The 19,173-nt window shown below is 37.6% G+C and overlaps 1 protein-coding gene across 8 annotated transcripts in view; it reads left to right on the top strand.

The window, feature by feature from the left end:
• Positions 1-19,173, top strand: part of UIMC1 (ubiquitin interaction motif containing 1) — a 121,750-nt gene that overhangs the window by 76,423 nt on the left and 26,154 nt on the right. For all 8 annotated transcript variants that reach the window (XM_043912352.1, XM_043912354.1, XM_043912351.1 and 5 more), the window contains 2 exons: positions 2,393-2,493; positions 8,510-8,672. In XM_043912352.1, coding sequence (XP_043768287.1) covers positions 2,393-2,493; positions 8,510-8,672 — 264 coding nt within the window. The remainder of the gene's footprint in view (positions 1-2,392; positions 2,494-8,509; positions 8,673-19,173) is intronic.

The following is a 19,173-nucleotide window of genomic DNA, read 5'->3' as shown; positions in this document are numbered from 1 at the left end:
TTCCCAAAACTTTTTATTTTTTTTTTAAGCAAAGAACTGTTCCAGGTGCCTTTTACAGTCTTCCAGGGAAAGGAAGTTTTTTTCCATTAAGAGAATTTTGTAGAGACCAAAATAAACATACATCTGAAGATACAACTTTTGGTGAATACAGCAGAATGAACTTCCTAGCCAGGATATAGCAGTTTTTGCCTGGTCATCAAAGAAATTTGCATCATGCATTATCTTGATGGAAGATTATGTATTTTCTTTTGACTAATTCTGGACCTTTTTCATTGAGTACTGCTTTCAGTTGGTCTAATTGGGAGTAGTACTTGTTGGAATTAATCCCTTAGCTTTCCAGAAGGACCTTGTAATAGAGGGCTCCCTTCCAATCCCATTATATATACAGCATCACCTTCATTGGATGATCAGCCTTTGGTGTGGTTGGTGATGGTTCTTCTCACTTGCCTCATGATCTCTTCCATTCCACATCATTGTACAGTCTGTACTTTTCACTGCCCGTCACAACTTGCTTTAAAAAACATCATGTTTTCGTTACAATTAAGTAGAGAATTGCACGTGGAAGTATGGTCAGGAATGTTTTTTCTGCTTAATTTATGTGGCACCCAAACATCAAAGCTATTAACATAACCAAACTGGTGCAAATTTTTTTCAACACTTGATTTGGATATTTTGAGTGTGTCGGCTTCCTCCTATGTGGTTAATGTTGATTATTCTCAGTTAATGTCTTGATTTGATTGCTGTCAACTTTAACTGGTTGACCTGACTGTGGAGCATTGTCCAGTGAGAAATCTTCTGCACAAAATTTTGCAAACCGCTTTTGACACATTTGATCAGTCACAGCACCTTCACCATATACTGCACAAATTTTTTTTTGTTTCAGGTGCATTTTTACCTTTCTTGAAATAATAAAGCATGATATGCTGATAATGGTTTTTTTCTTCCATCTACAATACTAAAATGGCTACACAAAACCCACCAGTTTTGATAGGTTTTTAAAAAATGCATGCTGATATAACAGCTGTCAGAATACAATCTAATAAAATTGTTTGAAATGAAGTTAAAGACAACCAAGTGCTAGTAGAGCCATTGTACAGAAAAAAACGAAACCTTTTGGCCAACCCAGAACTTGTTATTGCTAGTGGCCTGTACAGTACCTGGAACTTCTTTCATAAACATGTGTTGCATTAATGTTGAATTAATAGATGCTGCTTAAAGAATAATTAAAGAAAGGCATACCTTTGAGAATGTATTTGTATTTCTGCTCCCAATTTTTATATCTTCTCTAATCATCCCTTTAGCCTCAGAATTAGCATTGGCAATATTTTGTTTTAAATGTGTAAATATACTTTAAAGCCAGAACTCTGCTGGAAAAGAAGCCAAATGGATTAACAGATGAATGGATAAACAAATTGTGATATATCCATACAGTGGAATACTATTAAGCAGTAAAAAGCAATCAACTACTGATATATGTAACAACATGAATGCTTCTCAAACCCATGCTAGAAGAAAGAAATCAGACACAGAACATGACACGCTGTGTTATTTCATTTATATGACTTTCTAGAAAAGGCAAAACTGTAGGAACATAAAGTAGATTGATCATTGCAAGGAGTCAAGTGAGAGGAGGATTGACTGCAGAGGGGTACATAAGAACTTTTGAGGGTGCTTGAAATATTTTATATCTTGATTGTGGTTATGTGATATAAATGATGCCATGTATACATTGTATGCATTTGTCAAATATAAATGATTATAATTATGTGATATAAAGATGCCGTGTATACATTGTATGCATTTGTCAAAACTTACTGTACACTGAAAATTGGTGAATTCTGTTGTATATAAGTTATGCTTCAGTAAAGTTCTTTTTTTAAAAATGGAGATCAGCGTTAAAAATTTAAAAAAAATTTTCTTTAGTTTTGACTGTGCTGGGTCTTCGTTGCTGTGTGGGCTTTTTCTCTACTGTGGTGAGTGGGGGGTACTCTCTAGTTGTGATGTGTAGGTTTCTCATTGCTCTGGCTGCTCTTGTGGAGCACGGGATCAACAGAGTGCAGGGCTTCAGCAGCTGTGGCATGTGGGCTCAGTAGCTGCCGCTCCCGGGCTCTGAAGCACAGGCTCTACAATTGTGGCACATGGACTTTGTTGTTCCATGGTGTGTGGAATCTTCCCAGACCAGGGATCCAACCCATGTCTGCTGCTTTATCATCTGGATTCTTTACTGCTGAGCCAGCAAGGAAGCCCTCAGTAAAGTTTTAAGAAGAAACAAGCTTGATTTATATTGCTACTGCAGTATTATCATACTCTAAGCCTAAGGAAATAAGTGTTTTCTTTTAACTATGAAAATACAAAATGAAAATTAATGAAGTTTTGATTTTTTAAATTGCAGAAACACAACTAAGTTCTCCTGAAACTTTTGACCTTGAAAAAGAAGGCTTTCCAGATGGCAGAGAGACCCTGGATGAAGTAAGAATAATGGCAGATAAGGAGGTGAATATTACTTTTAATTTTTCTCAGTGTTTTCTTTCTACTGGTCATCCTCTCTCTGATGCAGTATTGACCTTGGATGAAGAGATTTAAGTGACAGTGGGTTAGGTTTTTATCTTAGATTCTTAAAAGTGAGTTCAGTACTATTTCTAAATATAACAGTAGTTCCATTTCTTCAGTATTTTAATATGCTTTATCATGTCTAGTACAGATGGGGAAATGGAGATTTAGGATGTTTGAGTAATGTCGACCTACAAAAAATAGTCACAACCTAGAAGGTGAGACTTATGTTTTATTTGGGGGGAATTTTTAGGCCGGGGGGAGTCAGGTTATATAGAAGCTCTTAACAAGGAGCAGGTAGTCTAAACATCAAAAGATTATTGTTAATGAAGGAAGACCAAAAAACTCAAGTTAAGGAATTTAATGCTTTTCTATATATGGGAAGATGCAAGAGTCTGGACTTATTGAAATCATTCCTTTCATATGCATCTCAGCTGTCTGGGGCCAGTGCTCACAATGGGGAGTGGTTGATGGCTCCTGATAGCAGGCATTGTTCTTCCTGGACTCAGAAATTCACATTTGGAGGGCCAGAATCCCTGATGGCTATGACATTCTTGTTTGATGTGACAGGAAATACTCCATTTCATAGTAATTTGCTCAAGTTCAAACTGCTAATAATGATAGTACCAGAATTTGAACATAGATTTGTCTCCAAAGTCCTGGAGCATTTTCCATTATATAAGTAACAGAGATGAACAGTCTTGGAGAAAGTTGCTACCTTTATATTATGACCTAACTTTCAGCCCTAATTTTGAGATGTGATCAGAAATGCAAAATCTGGATAGCAGCATGATAAAATAAGTCAGTCTGTATTTGTACTAGTACCTTTCCTAAGTTCACACATCTGACATTAACCGTAAGGCTGTTCATACACCTGATTAAGATTCAGTGCATATTTTTTCATGTTGAGTCTGACAAAACAATTTAAATATCGATAACTCTTTTAAAGAATTCAGACCTTTAAAATCTGTTGTAAAAAGTAGCCTGAAACTTAAACTAGTTTTTTGTGAAAATAAATTTTTTGGTTATACATGTGCATACCGTTTTATTCTGAGCAATTCTCTTATTCTGAGCTTCATTCCCTTATTCCTTTTTATATGCTACATTTTTTTGAAAACAATTTTTGCCTTAGAAGTTATTAATAGATCCCCTTCCTAGTTTCTGTACTGCAGGTAACTGAGTGGAAATCCTGCTTTCATGACTTGTGCATGCTGTTTGGTTCCCTGGAACCTGATCTGTCACAACTGACAGACAGAGATTCCCTCATGCCTGTGGTGTTAGTTTCCTAACACCTTTTGGTGAGGAGCTCCCTGTTTAAGAGCTGCTGAAGACAGATCCTGCTACATAGTGTCAAAATGGTCTCAGGTTCTTTTCCTAGGGAGAAACTATAACCTTCTCAATAGTGATGGGGGAACAGAGTGTTGTTAAAACATAGTTATCCTAACATGCAGAAGAAGCTCTGCAAGCCTTTAGCTAATCAAGGCTGATTTCTTACGCATCCATGACTGTGGAGGTAACAAGTCTTTGGGACAAAGAGCAAGAACTCTATTTAAAAGTTATGTATGTCTGCAGCACTACACATCAAGTAGATGGAATTGTATGGTCTTTTTTACATGTAATGTCCTCTTTTTGGTGTTGCTATTTGCAACAATTATTGCAATCTGTGGATGCTCTAAATAGTCTTAAAAGTTAACATTAAAAGAAGTCGGAGATGCTGTAGTTTTTAAGTTATTGCACAATCACTAGTTACAAGTAACTTACTAGAAAGATAGAATCTGGGCATTTTATGTGTACAATGATAGTATTACAAAGGGTGTGGACTCTTGCCCTTGGAATCTGTGTATAGGGTCATTTACCCCAAAATTTCTTGTTTATTGTTCGAGGAGCTTGAGTATTGGGACTAGAAGACATGACTTTGAATTCCAACTCTTATCACCTTGGTCAAATTAATTCCTTTGTTCATTTATTTGGCAGATATTATAGTTTGTGTACTGTGTGCCAGTCACTGTTTTGGAGTCGTGAGATATAGGTAAATAAAAAAACAACTCCTGCCCTCAAAGGGACACATAAACAGATAATTATAATGTGGTTTGACAAATGTAATGTTAGAAAAATGCCTGAGACATTAGGGGAGGGCATTAGAGGAATGCCCTAATGGAGAGGAATGCTTTTCTGAATTTCAGTTCTTCATTTATAAAATGTAGACAGAAGTAGCCTATATTATTGGGTTGCTCTGATGATGAAATTAGATAAAGAATATGAAACATAGCAGGGATTTGGCACAAGTAAAAGTATGCATGTGGAACTGCTTTATAATACATTGTGGCTGCTCAGTGATATTAGCTTACTAATGACACAGAATTGCTTGACAGTGTTTGAAGTATTTGGAATACCCTTGCCAGAACTGTAGTCCCTCTTGATTTGATTTCCTGCAGTGGTAAGGTTCTTTTGGAAATAATATTTTTGGAATATCTTGTTTTAGTGGGGGTCTCAGATATCTGTACTCAGAAGTCTGTTAACTGTAGGCTTTATTCAGACTCAGATACAGTTGACCCTTGAACAACAAGGGGCTTAGGGGTGCCGACTTTTCGTGCAGTTGAAAACCTGTGTATAACTTATAGTGGGCCCTTGGTGTCTGTGGTTTCTCCCTAACGCAGCCAACCGCAGTCATTTAGAACTGTAGTATTTACTGTTGAAAATATTTGTATATTAGTGGACCTGCACAGCTGTAGTCAGTTTAGTCAGTTGGTTAAGTAAACTGTATTAAATAGACTGTGTCTAAGATAAAAGGGGAGATAAACACTTTCCTAAACTATGCATAAATCTTACGGGGAATGGGTAAGGGAGTTGGTGACTGTAGGACATATTCTCATTTTCATTGGATCCATTTCTTGAGATGAAGTTTCTTTTCAGGCCAGCCTTTAAGAGATCATGATTTGGTATACAAATACCTGTTTTGAGAAAATACACATATAGTATTTTAAAAGAAGTAGAAGCAGCTCTGCAGAGACCCAGTCCCTGATTGTATAGTCCTCACAAAAGCTTCTTGGCTTGTATTTTTTTTCCTCTTGAGGCTCCTCCATTGTAGCTAATATTTAAATAGACATTTTTAATGGTGCTGGGAAAAAAACTTAGGTAAACATAAAAATGTTTAGAAACCTTCTGGATTGCCTATGAATGTGATTGGAAATGGTCTTGTATTCACAATAAAACAATAGATCAGCTTCTCCCTCTTGAGTACTATAATAATAGTTGAAGGTACATTCTCTGCATTTTATAGAGCTGATGATGGAATACAAAGAAGTATAGTACTGGATGTGAATACAAGTAGCATTCATGTCATATAACTTCTATGTGCGTGTGTGTTAGTCGCTTAGTCGTGTCCGACATCTTGTGACTCCATGGGCTGCAGCCCACCAGGCTCCTCTATCCATGGAATTCTCCAGGCAAGAATACTGGAGTGGGTTGCCATTTCCTTCTCCAGTTTCTATGTTTAGTGAACTTTAGAATGCCGAGTAACTGCTCAACTGCCACTAACTTTCAAGACTATTTGCAAATTATAAGGTATATTGATTTTTCTTCCTTCTGCTCAAATGGCTTTGCACTTACAGGACAACTTTTCCTTTTACAAAGGAACCTGTGTTTGTGAGAATCTCAGTGACTAAGATTGAAATAAAAAGCACCTAGAACTTTTAGACCCACTTGACTTACCCCACATGCTAGAGAAGAATAATTTTAGAACCAGAGTGTCTCCCAATACCTGGCAGAGTCAGCCTCCAGAAACAAAGTGGGTGGGGAGTGCTTTTTGTTTTTGTCATACTGTGGTGAAATACTGAGAGTTTGGATGCCACCGTGGGTTTGAGTCTACATTGTCCACTTAGTCATTTTGTGATCAGCAGATTACTTTGCCTTTTCAAGCCTTAATTTCCTCTTGTATAATACTGGAGCGAGTGATACCTCTGACAATTAGGTTGTTGTGAGGTATGGATATGGAAAATGCTTGGCCAAGCCTGGCATAGTACAGAAACTCAACCACTCTTGGTTCCTTTCTTATCTTTCTTCTCCCTACCCCCCATCTTTTTTTCCTCCCCTTTCTAAGTAAAGAGCAGGTATGTGTTGAAAATAACATTTTCTGACAGTTGTAGAAATTGTTTTACTTGGTATTTATTTAGATTGCCTGTTTCCCTCTCTGCTGGGTTAGATTCACAGGTGGTAAATTTTAGGGATGGCCTAAACTTAGAGACTAAAAAGAAAAAAAACCAAAAAAACCCAGTTTTCTCAGAGCTCAAATTATCTATCCACTGCAGTTTTGGTCTCATTTTGTTCTTGTATCAGAAAAGGGTTTATTTTGTTTCCTATAGTAAAGCATAATGACGGCCTAGTTGCTCCTGGCTTTTAAATGGAAGCAGTGGCTATGCAGGATAGTTTCACATTGATTGGATAGGACATGCTGTCCTTTGAAGCAAGTGTTAGGCAGTAGTGCTGCAGTGCTCACGCATACTGTTGAATTAATCACTGCAGAGTTCTTGGCTCTGACCTGTAAAGGTAAAATAAAACTGCCTCTGAGAGATACTGGGAACTGTAGGAAAAATGATGACTACAAAACATTGAAAAGGGAGTAAGAATGGCTTTGTCAGAATTGTTTTAATGATTGCCTTCAGGCCTTCTTAAATGTTTGGGTCTTAGTTGTGTTTCCTCTTTCAACCCAAAAGAAACAAATAAAACATAAGAGGTGGTTTGTCTTACTGGTATAAGCTGAGGCCTAGATTCTTAACTTAAATTTTAGTTGTGTTGCTTGAGCTCTTTTTTTTTCCCTCACTTCTGATGTCCGAAGTTACTTATAATGATCACAGTTCTTTTTGTGTGTTTGTGGAATTAATTCTTTCTTTTTCTTTCAGTTTCATTGAGATATGATTAATATATAGTGCCGTTTTGGAGAAGGAAATGGCAACCCACTCCAATATTCTTGCCTAGAGGATCCTGTGGACAGAGGAGCCTGGTGGGCTGCTGTCCATAGGGTTGCACAGAGTCAGACACAACTGAAGCTACTTAGCATGCATGCATTAGAGAAGGAAATGGCAACCCACTCCAGTGTTCTTGCCTGGAGAATCCCAGGGACGGAGGAGCCTGGTGGGCTGCTGTCTGTGGGGTCACACAGAGTTGGACACGACTGAAGCGACTTAGCAGGAGCAGCATAGCACTGTTTCAGGAGTACAGTATAATGATTTAACTTACATGTATAGTTAAATGATTATCACAGTAAGTTTAGTGAACACCTGTAATCTCATATAGATATAAAATTAAAGAAATAGAAAATTTTTTTCCTTATGATGAGAACTCTTAGGACTTACTGTAACAACTTTCTAATATATAACATACAGCAGTGTTAATTATAGTATTACATTGTAAATTACACCCTAAATACTTATTTATCTTACAGTTAGGAGTTTATACCTTTTGACTGCCTTCATAATTCTTTCGTGAGATTGAATAACTGTCTTTTAGATGCTGTTGCTAATACAAATTGAAACATAGCGTACTGACTTAACGAGGGCAGTGCTTTGCAGTGGGTTAGGGAGGAATTCTGTCAGATTTTGGAGCCCAGCAATCCCTGGTTTGAATTTCAGCTCTGCCACTTATTTGTTCTGTAACTTTGGGCAAGTTGCTTTATTGTTTTAGACAATACTTTCCTCAAGTGTAAAAAGAATGTAGTAATCTTTGCAAGATTACCATGAGGTTTAAATGAGCATTATTACATGCAGAATGCTTAGCACACAGTAGGCAGACACTGAATGAGTATTAACTATGTTAGTGTATCTCCCAATCTACTGTCCAGAATTTGGCAAAATGATTGGTGTCATTGAAAGTAAGTAAAATACAGGATGGAGCCTCTTGCAGTTCTTTTTGGGAAAAGATACTTTGTAAAGCTAATACAATTGCTATTTGTCATGTTCTTTAGGTTCTTCAAGTTGATAACAAGAAAGATGCTGAGAAGGAAATATCTACTTCTATCTTCTCATCTAGTGCCCAGGTATCCTGCCCACTCTGTGACCGAGGCTTCCCACCCACAAAGATTGAGCGACATGCCATGTATTGCAATGGGCTGATGGGGCAAGATACAGGTAAAGCCACTCTTTTCTTTGACTATGTGGTGGTTTTGTAGTCCTGTACAGTACAGTGCAACAGTATTTGCACTTAAATCTTCAGTATTTAAGTTGTTGATTTTTTCTATTTAGCTAAGTCTCTAGTGCTTTTGACATTCTTTACTACATTGGCTGGCATGCTATTTTGTTGCACATACCTCAGAACAAGGGGATGGAAAAAATCTTTCATCTTTTAATGTTTCAAATTTATTCTTTGCTTTAGGCAGGCCATTTTACTTTAGGCAGGCCAAAGATCAATGTGATCCCATGGACCTTGCATTTCACGTTGTATACAAATACTGAAACTCCTATGAAACTTGAGGAAATAAGTTCTAGAGTTGCCTGTTTTTCATTCAGAATAAGTCTCTTGTCAGGGGGTTGTGTGTGTGTGTGTGTGTGTGTGTGTGTGTGTGTAAATTTTACCTAAAGACAGTTACAGCTGAAAAATATCCCTAGTTTCTATTCCTCTCCTATATGTCTCTGATGCATCACCCTGGAGCTTTTGATTATCTCTCAGAGAGTGCACCAGAGGCCTTGGTTTTGGTATAGCATGAGATATTGGCCAAGAGAATCTGCTTGTTCATCACAGCCCTTGAAATACCACCCCTGATCTTGCCTTTCTAAACTCTAAATGTGATAGAATCTGCACAGCTCTCTGTGGTCTAAATATAATAGAATCTGCATACCTCTTTGTGGTCTAACATGTTGAATGTAACCATTCATCAGAAGATTAGAAATGTTGCAATATTTTTCTCAGTTCTACTTGGTTCCCATCACTTAGAGATGTTTAATCTGAAATTGTATAATTGTGAGGTATGGGAAAGAAAGACACATGTTATTTAACTTTTCTGATGTTATACACTTCTCATTAGTTAAATAAGGAAGTACCTAAACTTATAATTTAAATAAATTTGTTGATTTTTCTAATTATAAAGTAGTACCAGTTCATTTTTAGTACAAATAATAATAATGGCATACATTTATTGAGTACTTGAAATGAGTCAGGCACTATTTACATAAATGGGACCATGCCACATATAATTCTATAGTTTGCTTTTTTTTATTTAGCAGTAAATTTAGATCTTTCTATGTACAGATATAATTTTTACATAGTTGAGATCTGACTGTATGTAAAATTCTGTTTTTTCTACTTATAGCATTAAATTTTTCCCATGTCACTAAAAGTTAGGTGTAAAAATATTTTTAATATTATATTAAAATATTTAATATAATACTCTGTAATCCAGAGTGCCTTCATTTACTTGTCATATATTTAGAATGCTTCATGTTGCCATGTTATACATACATGATACTGAGCTTTTTATGCCAAAAATTGTTGGCTATATTTTGGGGTTATTTTTTAAGGATATATTTTTAGTTTGGTTGCTAGTGAGAAAAAGATGGGCTCCACAGTCCAGTCAGTCTGAGACTGAGTCCTGCCTCTGTCACTTACTACTCTGTGACCCTATGCTACTTTCTATTCATGCATCTGTCAACCAATAGAAATGACCTTATTTGGTTTTTATGAGGTTAAATAAGATATTTTAAGTAAAGTGTTCAGTACAGTGCCTAGCACATAATAAGTGCTTAAGAACTTTGAGCTGCTGTTATGTAGTGGAATTACTAGGTCCGATATTTTGTCATGATTTTTAAGGGTTTTTATGAATAACACTGTAGTCTTTTAAATACACTGAAAGTTGAAGACCTAAATCTGGTCAACTTCCTTTAATTGAAGAGCACTGTAGGACTAGGATTTTAGATGCAGTTTTACTTTGATATAACTCTTTAGTTTGATTTTTAGTGGAGTGTTTTAGTGGCTAAAAGAATTCTAAGGCTGGACATTTGGTGACCAGAGAAGGGAGAGACTGTTTTGTCTATCTCACTAAACATGCTTACCCAACTGGTATTAGTTACTGAGTCAACACCCCACTCAGCACTGAGGTTCAGAAATAAACAAGTTTGAGAAACTGAATCCCCGTTGAGCTCTAGGAATAGATGACCTTCTTCCAGTCATAGTTAAAAGGTAAAAAGTATAGAGTAGATTTTACTGACATCTCCTAGACAGACCACTGATAGTTTGTGCTTAAACAGGAAGCTTTGGTATTTATTTTTGTCAGATATCTTTCAGCTTTATGATACTTGCTTTTGAGCTTGTTCTTCCTTATGGGGTGTGGTGGGGCAACTCACAACACCACCTTCTTGATTTAGGCTTGTTTCTGAGTTTTCTCAAACCTAACGCAGACTTATACCAGAATCAGGTTATTCTCATTGAACTTGTTGAGACGCTGACACCATCAGGTAGGCAAAGTAGACTGAGACTTGCATTGTTATCTGTTCAGAAAGTCTTTCAAGTTCTCGAATCCATTGGGCCAGTGATCCTGTGTATTGCTGCTCAGTTAGATTTACACTCTGGGTCTTGAGGACTCTTTCAAACATTATAGATTTAAGTGTATTTTCCAATATAATTGGAAGCTCTTATACTCTTGACACTGTATGTCTTGTAGCTCTGATCCAAATGTCTCAGACCTCCATCCAAAGATGTCTGCGGTATCCCAAATGACAGTCATACTTTTTCTTAAGGAAACTTGTTTTAAAAATTAGTTCCTTGGTGATCCAGTGGTTAAAAGACTGTGGTTCTGCAGCAGGGGGCACGGGCTTAATCCCTGGTCAGGGATCCTGCTTGTCACATGACACAGGCTCCCGGCCTCTCCAAAGAAAAAATCCAAAAGTATGGTGAAGACATGTTAGAATACTGCAAACTTCATTTCAACACCAGCTTGTTTACCTAGAACCAGAAATTTGTTTTTTTTATACTACCTATTGCCTACCTACTTTAATTCATCCAAATACTTAATAGAAACACCTTTTTTTTAAAAATGATGCTCGACCTTGTGTGGGTTACTAAAGAAGTTTAAGACAAGGTTTCTGCCACTAAGGAGCTTGTAGTGTCATTGGGGAGATAAGTGTTAACCTAAGAAATTAATTATAAGATGGCACAAAGTGAATATTGTATACCCTGACAGTAAGTGCACCAAGAAAAAGGAGAGCTGCAGTGAATAGGGATGATATTGCCAGAGAAGGGTGGGCTTAGCCTCAGCTGGATAGGTTTGGACAAACCCATAGGAAAGTAGGGGGCCCTTTATCCCCCTGTGGGTTAGATAGGGTAGGAAGCAAGGGAAACAGCCACTAAATAACAGCTTCCTCTTAATCTTCCTAGTAATGTTAGCTTACCTAAATTATCCTTTCTGGTGACATTATTTAGGCCTTACAGGAAAATTTGAAGCAGGTAGTCCTCACAAAAAATGTCGCTCTCTCTGCTTATTCCTCTGCTTTCCTGGGGACTGAGCTTGAGGCTCTGAGGTGGGGTAGGGGAAGTACATTAGATGAATTATGTGAAACATGTACTAGTGTGACTGGCATATAGTAGGTCTTCAGTGAATTTGCCGTCATTTGGTTTCTCTACCAGCTTGCCTGTCCTGTCTTCCTTGTCATCATGTATTGTAGTGTTTGTTCTGGTTCCTCTTAGCCTTATGACTGAAGAGAGAGGGCTGTCCTCAGCCTAATATTTTAATCTTTGGTAAAAGGAAGCCTCTCTTACAATGGAGGGGAAAGAGTTTTAACATGACCTCAGGATGGCGACCATTAGCCCAATGCCTAAGGGGATGCAATGAGAGGACTTTTCTTTCCAGAGCTTAGGATCCAGCTTTCCCCTTCTTGTTTTTCCCTGAATCTGATCCTAGACATGCTTGGTTTGGCTGTGTAAAAGAAATAGTAATTAGAGTCATTTACATGAAGTGTCTACCATTTATGCCTGTTACCGTGCAGCACAATAACAATTATGCATATCATTAAATATGTGTCTGATTAACTTTGCTGTAAGTTTTATTTGATTATAATACTACACTCTGGTTGAGTTGGCTCAGTCTGCTCAGTTTGTTGCTCAATGACATGGCTGTCTATTCACAACTGTGGAAAAATTAAGAGAGTTCTTTAAAGGCACTGTTTGAGGAGAGACGATTTGCTAAATCAGTCTAAACTGTGACAGAAGCAGGTTGCCTTTACATTTGCTTTCTGGAGAATGTCTTTGAGATAATTTTTTCCTTTTTGTAATTTTATTTATTTTATTTTTGGCTGTGCTGGGTCTTCGTTGCTGTGCAAGCTTTTCTCTAGTTGTAGAGTGCGGGGTCTACTCTCTAGTTATGGTGTGCAGGCTTTTCATTGCAGTGGCTTTTCTTGTTGCAGAGCATGAGCTCTAGGGTATGCAGGGTTCAGTAGTTGTGGTACATGGGCTCAGTAATTGTGGCTCCAATGCTCCGCACAGGCTCAGTAGTTGTGGCATATGGGCTTAGTTGCACCCCACCATGTAGAATCTTCCTGAATCAGGGATTGAACATGACTGTCCTGCATTGGCAGGCAGATTTTTCTTTTACCACTGAGCCATCATTGGCTCCTTTTATTAAACATCTAGGAAGAAAAAAGGTATTCATTTGCTCATCCAATAAATACTTACTAAGTACCTACTGTTAATACATGGCAGATATAGTCAACAGAATATACAAAGTCCGTGTTGTCAGAGATGTATTCTAGTAGTAGACTACTTCAATAAACAAACATAATACGTCATGAGAGAAAGAAAGTGAAAGTGTTAGTCATTCAGTCATGTCTGACTCTGTGAACCCCCTGGAGAGTAGCTCTCCAGGCTCCTCTATCCATGGAATTCTCCAGGCAAGAATACTGGAGTCGGTTGCTATTACCATCTCCAGGGGATCTTCCCGACCCAGAGATTGAACTCAGGTCTCCCGCATTGCAGGCAGATTTTTTAATGTTTGAGCTACCCAGGAAGCCTTCTATAATATGTCATGTTGATAAGTATTTTAGAGAAAGAAATCAAAAGAAGAGGGGAATAGAGAGTACTGAGGACAGGTTGCAGTTTAAAATAGGTGGTGTGGAAGCTTCCATTGAGAAGGTGACATTTAAACAGAGCCCTGAGTGAGGGAATGAGGTAGGAGAATTTTGAGTGGAGAGGAGAGAGTGTTACAGGCAGTGGGAACAGTAAGTTCAGAGACCCTGAGGTGTGAACAACCTTGGTGTGTGTGGGAAATGACAGAGAAGCCAGTGTGGCTGGAGTAGAGTGAGGGAGAGATTAACAAAACCAGACAGATAATTGGAGAGGGGACAAGTGAACAGATCACATAGAACTCATAGGTCATTAGTAAGGAACTTTAGCTTTTAAATAAGGAAACATTGGAGGGATTTGAGCAAAAAAAAATGAATTAATATTTGAACAAAGGATCACTCTGGATGCTGTGTGAATAGATTGTTGATTGACAAGAGTAGAAGCTGTGAGAACAGCCAGTGCTTTATTTTTGGTAATATGATACAGTGAGAAAAACATAGGCTTGGAACTAGGTAGATCTGAACTTAAATTTCAGCTGTAATACTGGTCAGCTGGGTAATATTTGACAAATTACCTTACTCTTTGAGGATCAGGTGCCTTATTTGTAAAATTAGTCTAGCATCATTAGTATTGTCATGAGAATCAGAAATACTTTTATCAAGTACCCAGCACTGTGTCTGGATTGTTTTATATGTTCAATAAAGGGTAGCTGCTGTTGTTGTTCAATATTTCAGCGAGAGCTAAAAGAAGGATGAAAGACAGGGAAAGGCATTAGAGCCAAAGTGCTAAGAATAAGTTAGTGAGAAATAGATCCTAGCTGAGTTAGGAAAGCTAAAGGCATTAACTATATACTCTTTGGGCCTAGATACAGAGGTGTGAATACTGCTAGGAGTGGATTTTCTCTTCATGGATATTTCATGGAAACATACTGGTGGGTAAGTGCATGGGTTGTTGTTCAGTTGCTCCGTCATGTCTGACTCTTTGCGACCCCATGGACTGCAGCACGCCAGGCTTCCCTGTCCTTTACCATCTCCCAGAGCTTGCTCAAACTCATGTCCATTGAGTTGGTGATGCCATCCAGCCATCTTGTCCTGGGTCATCCCCTTCTCCTGCCTTCAATCTTTCCCAGCATCAGGGTCTTTTCTAATGAATGAGCTCTTCGCATCAGGTGGCCAAAGTATTGGATCTTCAGCGTCAGCATCAGTCCTTCCAGTGAATATTGAGGATTGATTTCCTACTGGTTTGATCTCCTTGCAGTCCAGAGGACTGTCAAGAATCTTCTCCAACACCACAGTTCAAAAGCATCAATTCTTCAGTGCTCAGCTTTCTTTATAGTGCAACTCTCACATCCATACGTGAGTACTGGAAGAACCATAGCTTTGACTATACAGGTAGAGGTAAGAATCCTTAATGGAGATTTGCCTGAGAACTATCAGAGAAATACTGAGACCTAGAATAGGTTTGACTTGGGTGACTCAGCAAAAATCAGAAGACCTGAACGTCTCTAGGTAAAACATTTCTTAAATTGGACAGAGTTGACTTTTTCAGTTTTATATATGTGTATTTACCTACCTGAATGTAATTTGTACTCCCATTCAGTCTTCTCAGTTGTATTAATGTGGCTTTTCTGGTATCTAGGAGGATTAAGTATATCACTGTTGACAACAAACTATAGAGGTGTTAATACATGTCAGTAGTTAGGTGTATTGTTAGGAAGTAGCTTAAGTTTAGTAGAAATAGCATGGATTATGGAAACACACTGACCTGTGGGGAGATATACAAATCCAAACAAAGTGAGATTATAGTACTGTTGGGTAGATAAGACATACACATGAATAACTGTAATGCAAGATCAAAACTACTAAGGGGCATAAAGATAAATTCTGTGGTGTTTCAGAAGAAACGTGATTAGAGATTTAGAAGAAAGGCATTAATGTAAAACAGCAGGCAAAAATCGAATCATATAAATAGGAAAACATGAAAGGTGTACAAAAGAGCATGCAATTCAGTGTGATTGTAGTATGGACATAATGAAAATAGTAAGCAGTTGGAGAATGACAAATGTAACGTGAATTATATGAGTTAATATAGGACAAGGTTTTTTTTCAACCTGTAAAAAATTATTTATCTGTTTACTCCGGTGTAGTATATAGGACTCTTTTGGGTGCAAGTGTTGGAAATACAATTCAAGTGAAAAGTGAAAGTGTTAGTCACTCGGTTATGTCTGACTCTTTGCAACCCCATGAACTGTAGCCTGCCAGGCTCTCCTCTGTCCATGGAATTCTCCAGGCAAGAATACTTGAGTGGGTAGCCATTCCCTTCTTCAGAGGATCTTCCCAACCCAGGAATCAAACCCAAGTCTCCTTCATTGCAGACAAATTTATTACCATATGAGCCACCAGGGAAGACGTGGTAATCTTAAGCAAAACAGAGAGTTTAGTTTGCATAATAATTAGGAAGCCTGGGATAGGCTTCAAACTGAGCCAGATCTGGGAGCTGAGATGATGTTTCTCTGTCTTTTGACTTTGCTTTTCTCTATTCAACAGATAGACTTTCTTGTTGTTAAGGGACAGGCAAAGTGTCTGCCAGCAGCCATAGAGTTTTAGCTTTTAATGGAAAAAAAGGAGTTATTTCTCCTGAGACCATAAATCAATCTAAGAAAGACTCTGATGGTCTTTATTTAAGTAACCACCCCTGGTTTAGTTACTATTATCAACTGGATGGTTATGTATCATTTATTAATATGTCAGAACAAGTAACAGAAAGCCCTGTTAGTATCTATCAGAAATTTTTATCAATTCTGATAACAGAAAACACCATATTAATTGATGTAATTAAGTGAGTTTAACATCTAAGGTTTCTCACATAACAAGATATCTGGAGTGAGGTAGTGGCTTAGTGACATAATGAGGACCAAAGCTTTTCTGTTTCAGCTCTACAGTCCTTGACTTGTGGCTTCTTGACTTACGGTTTCAAGATGGCTGTTATATCTCTAGACCTTAAATCTGTGTTCCAGGCAAGAAGAAAGGATAAAGGAGCGTGATTGTAGGTTGTAATTACTGCAGTCTATTAACTCATTCCTATAATAATCTCATGGAATTGAGTTTATTCCAAATTGTGGAAAAATTAGGTCAGTTATAAATTTAGTATTTGTTCATGTCCTTTATGCGTGTATTTATGTGTCTTTGAAGTCAGTCATTGATTAATTTGCTGTTAATGAAGTTTTGTGTTAGGTGCTGGGAGTGCTCACAGGGTGATAAGGTGCTCATAGAGCTGGTTGAACCTCAAATTTGTATTCAGGAAATTCACAGTCCAGTGAGGCAGACAGACTTGGACACGACTAATTATAATACAAATCAGTTGAAATGCTAAAATAGAGGCACTAATATCAGGTGTGGGTTTTTAACCAACCCCCCCCCCTCCTTTATTGAAAATGTGCATCTAAAATAGCAACAAGCCTTGTTAGGTGTAAATTGTCTGAATTTCTGATGTTTTCTTTAAACCACACTACAAAAAGTAAAATTACTGGATTATATGTATAAAGTTTTAAGACTGTCTTCAGAAGATTCTACTCATTTAAGTTCTCATTGGCAGCACATGAGAGAGTGTTCCTTTCACCACACCATTACAAATACTGAGGAATGTTACTTTTTTTGTTGTTTTTAAAGCATGGTATATTCATTAGATAATCAGTGATATTTCATTATATTTTACATTTCTTTGATTAGTACAGTTGAATTTGTTTCTTTTTTTAAAAAGCTAACTTGTATTTCTTCTTTGAAAAATTGTTATCTGAACTTACCCAAGTATCTGTTGGGTTCTTAATATTTTTCTTATCAATTTATGTAAGTTCTTTTAGAAATGATATTTGTCTTTTGCTTCAAAGGTGCTTTCCAGGTTTTTCCCACCCACCCATCAGTTCTTACCAAGTTTACAGATTTGTGCAGCCTGGCACATCACCCCCTTCTTGTGTTTAAACAGTCAGAGCTTTTATTTCTTAAAGCAGAGGCAGGGCTGATCCTGTAGCAAGATCCCTAATCAGAGGCACTGGTATGGAGAAAAGAGTATTGGAATCCATGCAGTTAGGGAGAGGGCTGCAAGGAGAAATTGTAAAAAATTCATTGCTGCTGATAGTGGGAGAAGGAAGCTGAGAGGTAGGAAGAGATGGTGATCTAGTACAGAGGTCAGTACAAGCTGGAAGTAATACATCTAAGGTAGATTCGTCTTTGATAGATTTGACCCCAGACTGTTTGGTGTTTCTGTAGAGGCCATCATCTTATTTGAATGCCTGCTGACATAGAAATACATCATAACTTTTAGCCACTGGATGAACCCTTAGACCAAGTACCTCCACTCCAGACTTGTGATGTTCCATTGCTTGTAACTCTCTCTTGTATGTAACTCTCTCCTCTTGTATGAATAATGTAAAAAAAAAAAAAAAAAAGAATAATGTAAAAGAACTGTGTGGTTCTGTCCCGTTCCTCCATGCTTGTCATCTGAATTGTCTTCTGATAATTTTTGTCCCCCCTTTCTATAGAACATTTCCTTGTATCAGCTCTGCTGTGATGCATACTGTGTGATGTGGCGTGTGAAATGGCAGTATGACTGCACTCCACGTCTGCTTTAGTCCTCTCTGTCTTCACTCTTCCCATTTTGTGTCTCTGAACCTTGACTTTATCTTTGTTTTAGTTATCCCTACTCATTGTGACTTGCTGCTAAAGAGCCAGACATCAGGATTTCTTTTAACATGTTTTTTCCTTCTAGATGTGCTTTTTCCTTGAAAAAATAAAATAGCTCTTATTAACACCTGAATAATACCCAAAGCATTATGTGTTGAAGGAATATTAACAGCTAAAAACTACTTAAGAGAAGTTCTCTCACTTCATGATTTAGTCACACGTTTTAATTCAGGCATCTAGAGCATTTTAAGAAAGAAGAAAGTTCAAGAAATTAATATTAGGTGAGTTATCTCCATTATAATTTTCTTAGAACCACAGTCAGGACTATAAGTATCTTAGAGGTTAAGTATTTTTGTTATTTCCATTTTATCCATGAGGAATCTGGTATTAGAGAGGTTTAGTTCTTGTCCAGCATCAGATAGTTAAGCAACAGAGTCAGAGCCCAAACCCAAGTCTGCCTGACTCCAGAGCTAGCGTTTTCCTTCACTGCTGTTTTCTCTCTGCCTTTCTGTGTGTAAAGATGGGGACACAAAGTCGAGGAAAGTATCGAGGAGAGCATGTAAGTCTCAGTTTTAGGAAGGTAGAATGCAATCCTTCACCCTTGAATGCTAGTGTGAAATCTGATCTTGTCAGAATTGACCTTGTCAGCTTTTCAGTTACCTAGAAGAAACTGCTTGATGGATTCAGACTATTTTCTGGTGAACAGAGTTGGTATGACATAAGTCATCTCTGAAAACATGTGTGCAAAGTCAAAGGATCAGATGAACTATCAGAATAACTTCTGGTGGTGGCTATGGAGATTGACCATTCACAGACTTGTTACTAAAGAGTTTTCTAATGGCCTAATATAAAGGGAGCACTTGATAACAAGATAGATTTGTTTTCCCATTAAGTAAAAGGGCTT

The sequence above is a fragment of the Cervus elaphus genome, chromosome 9, assembly GCF_910594005.1.
Source record: "Cervus elaphus chromosome 9, mCerEla1.1, whole genome shotgun sequence".
NCBI lineage: Eukaryota > Metazoa > Chordata > Mammalia > Artiodactyla > Cervidae > Cervus > Cervus elaphus.
The sequence above is the reverse complement of the archived record's forward strand: the minus strand, read 5'-3'. Positions and strand labels throughout refer to the sequence as shown.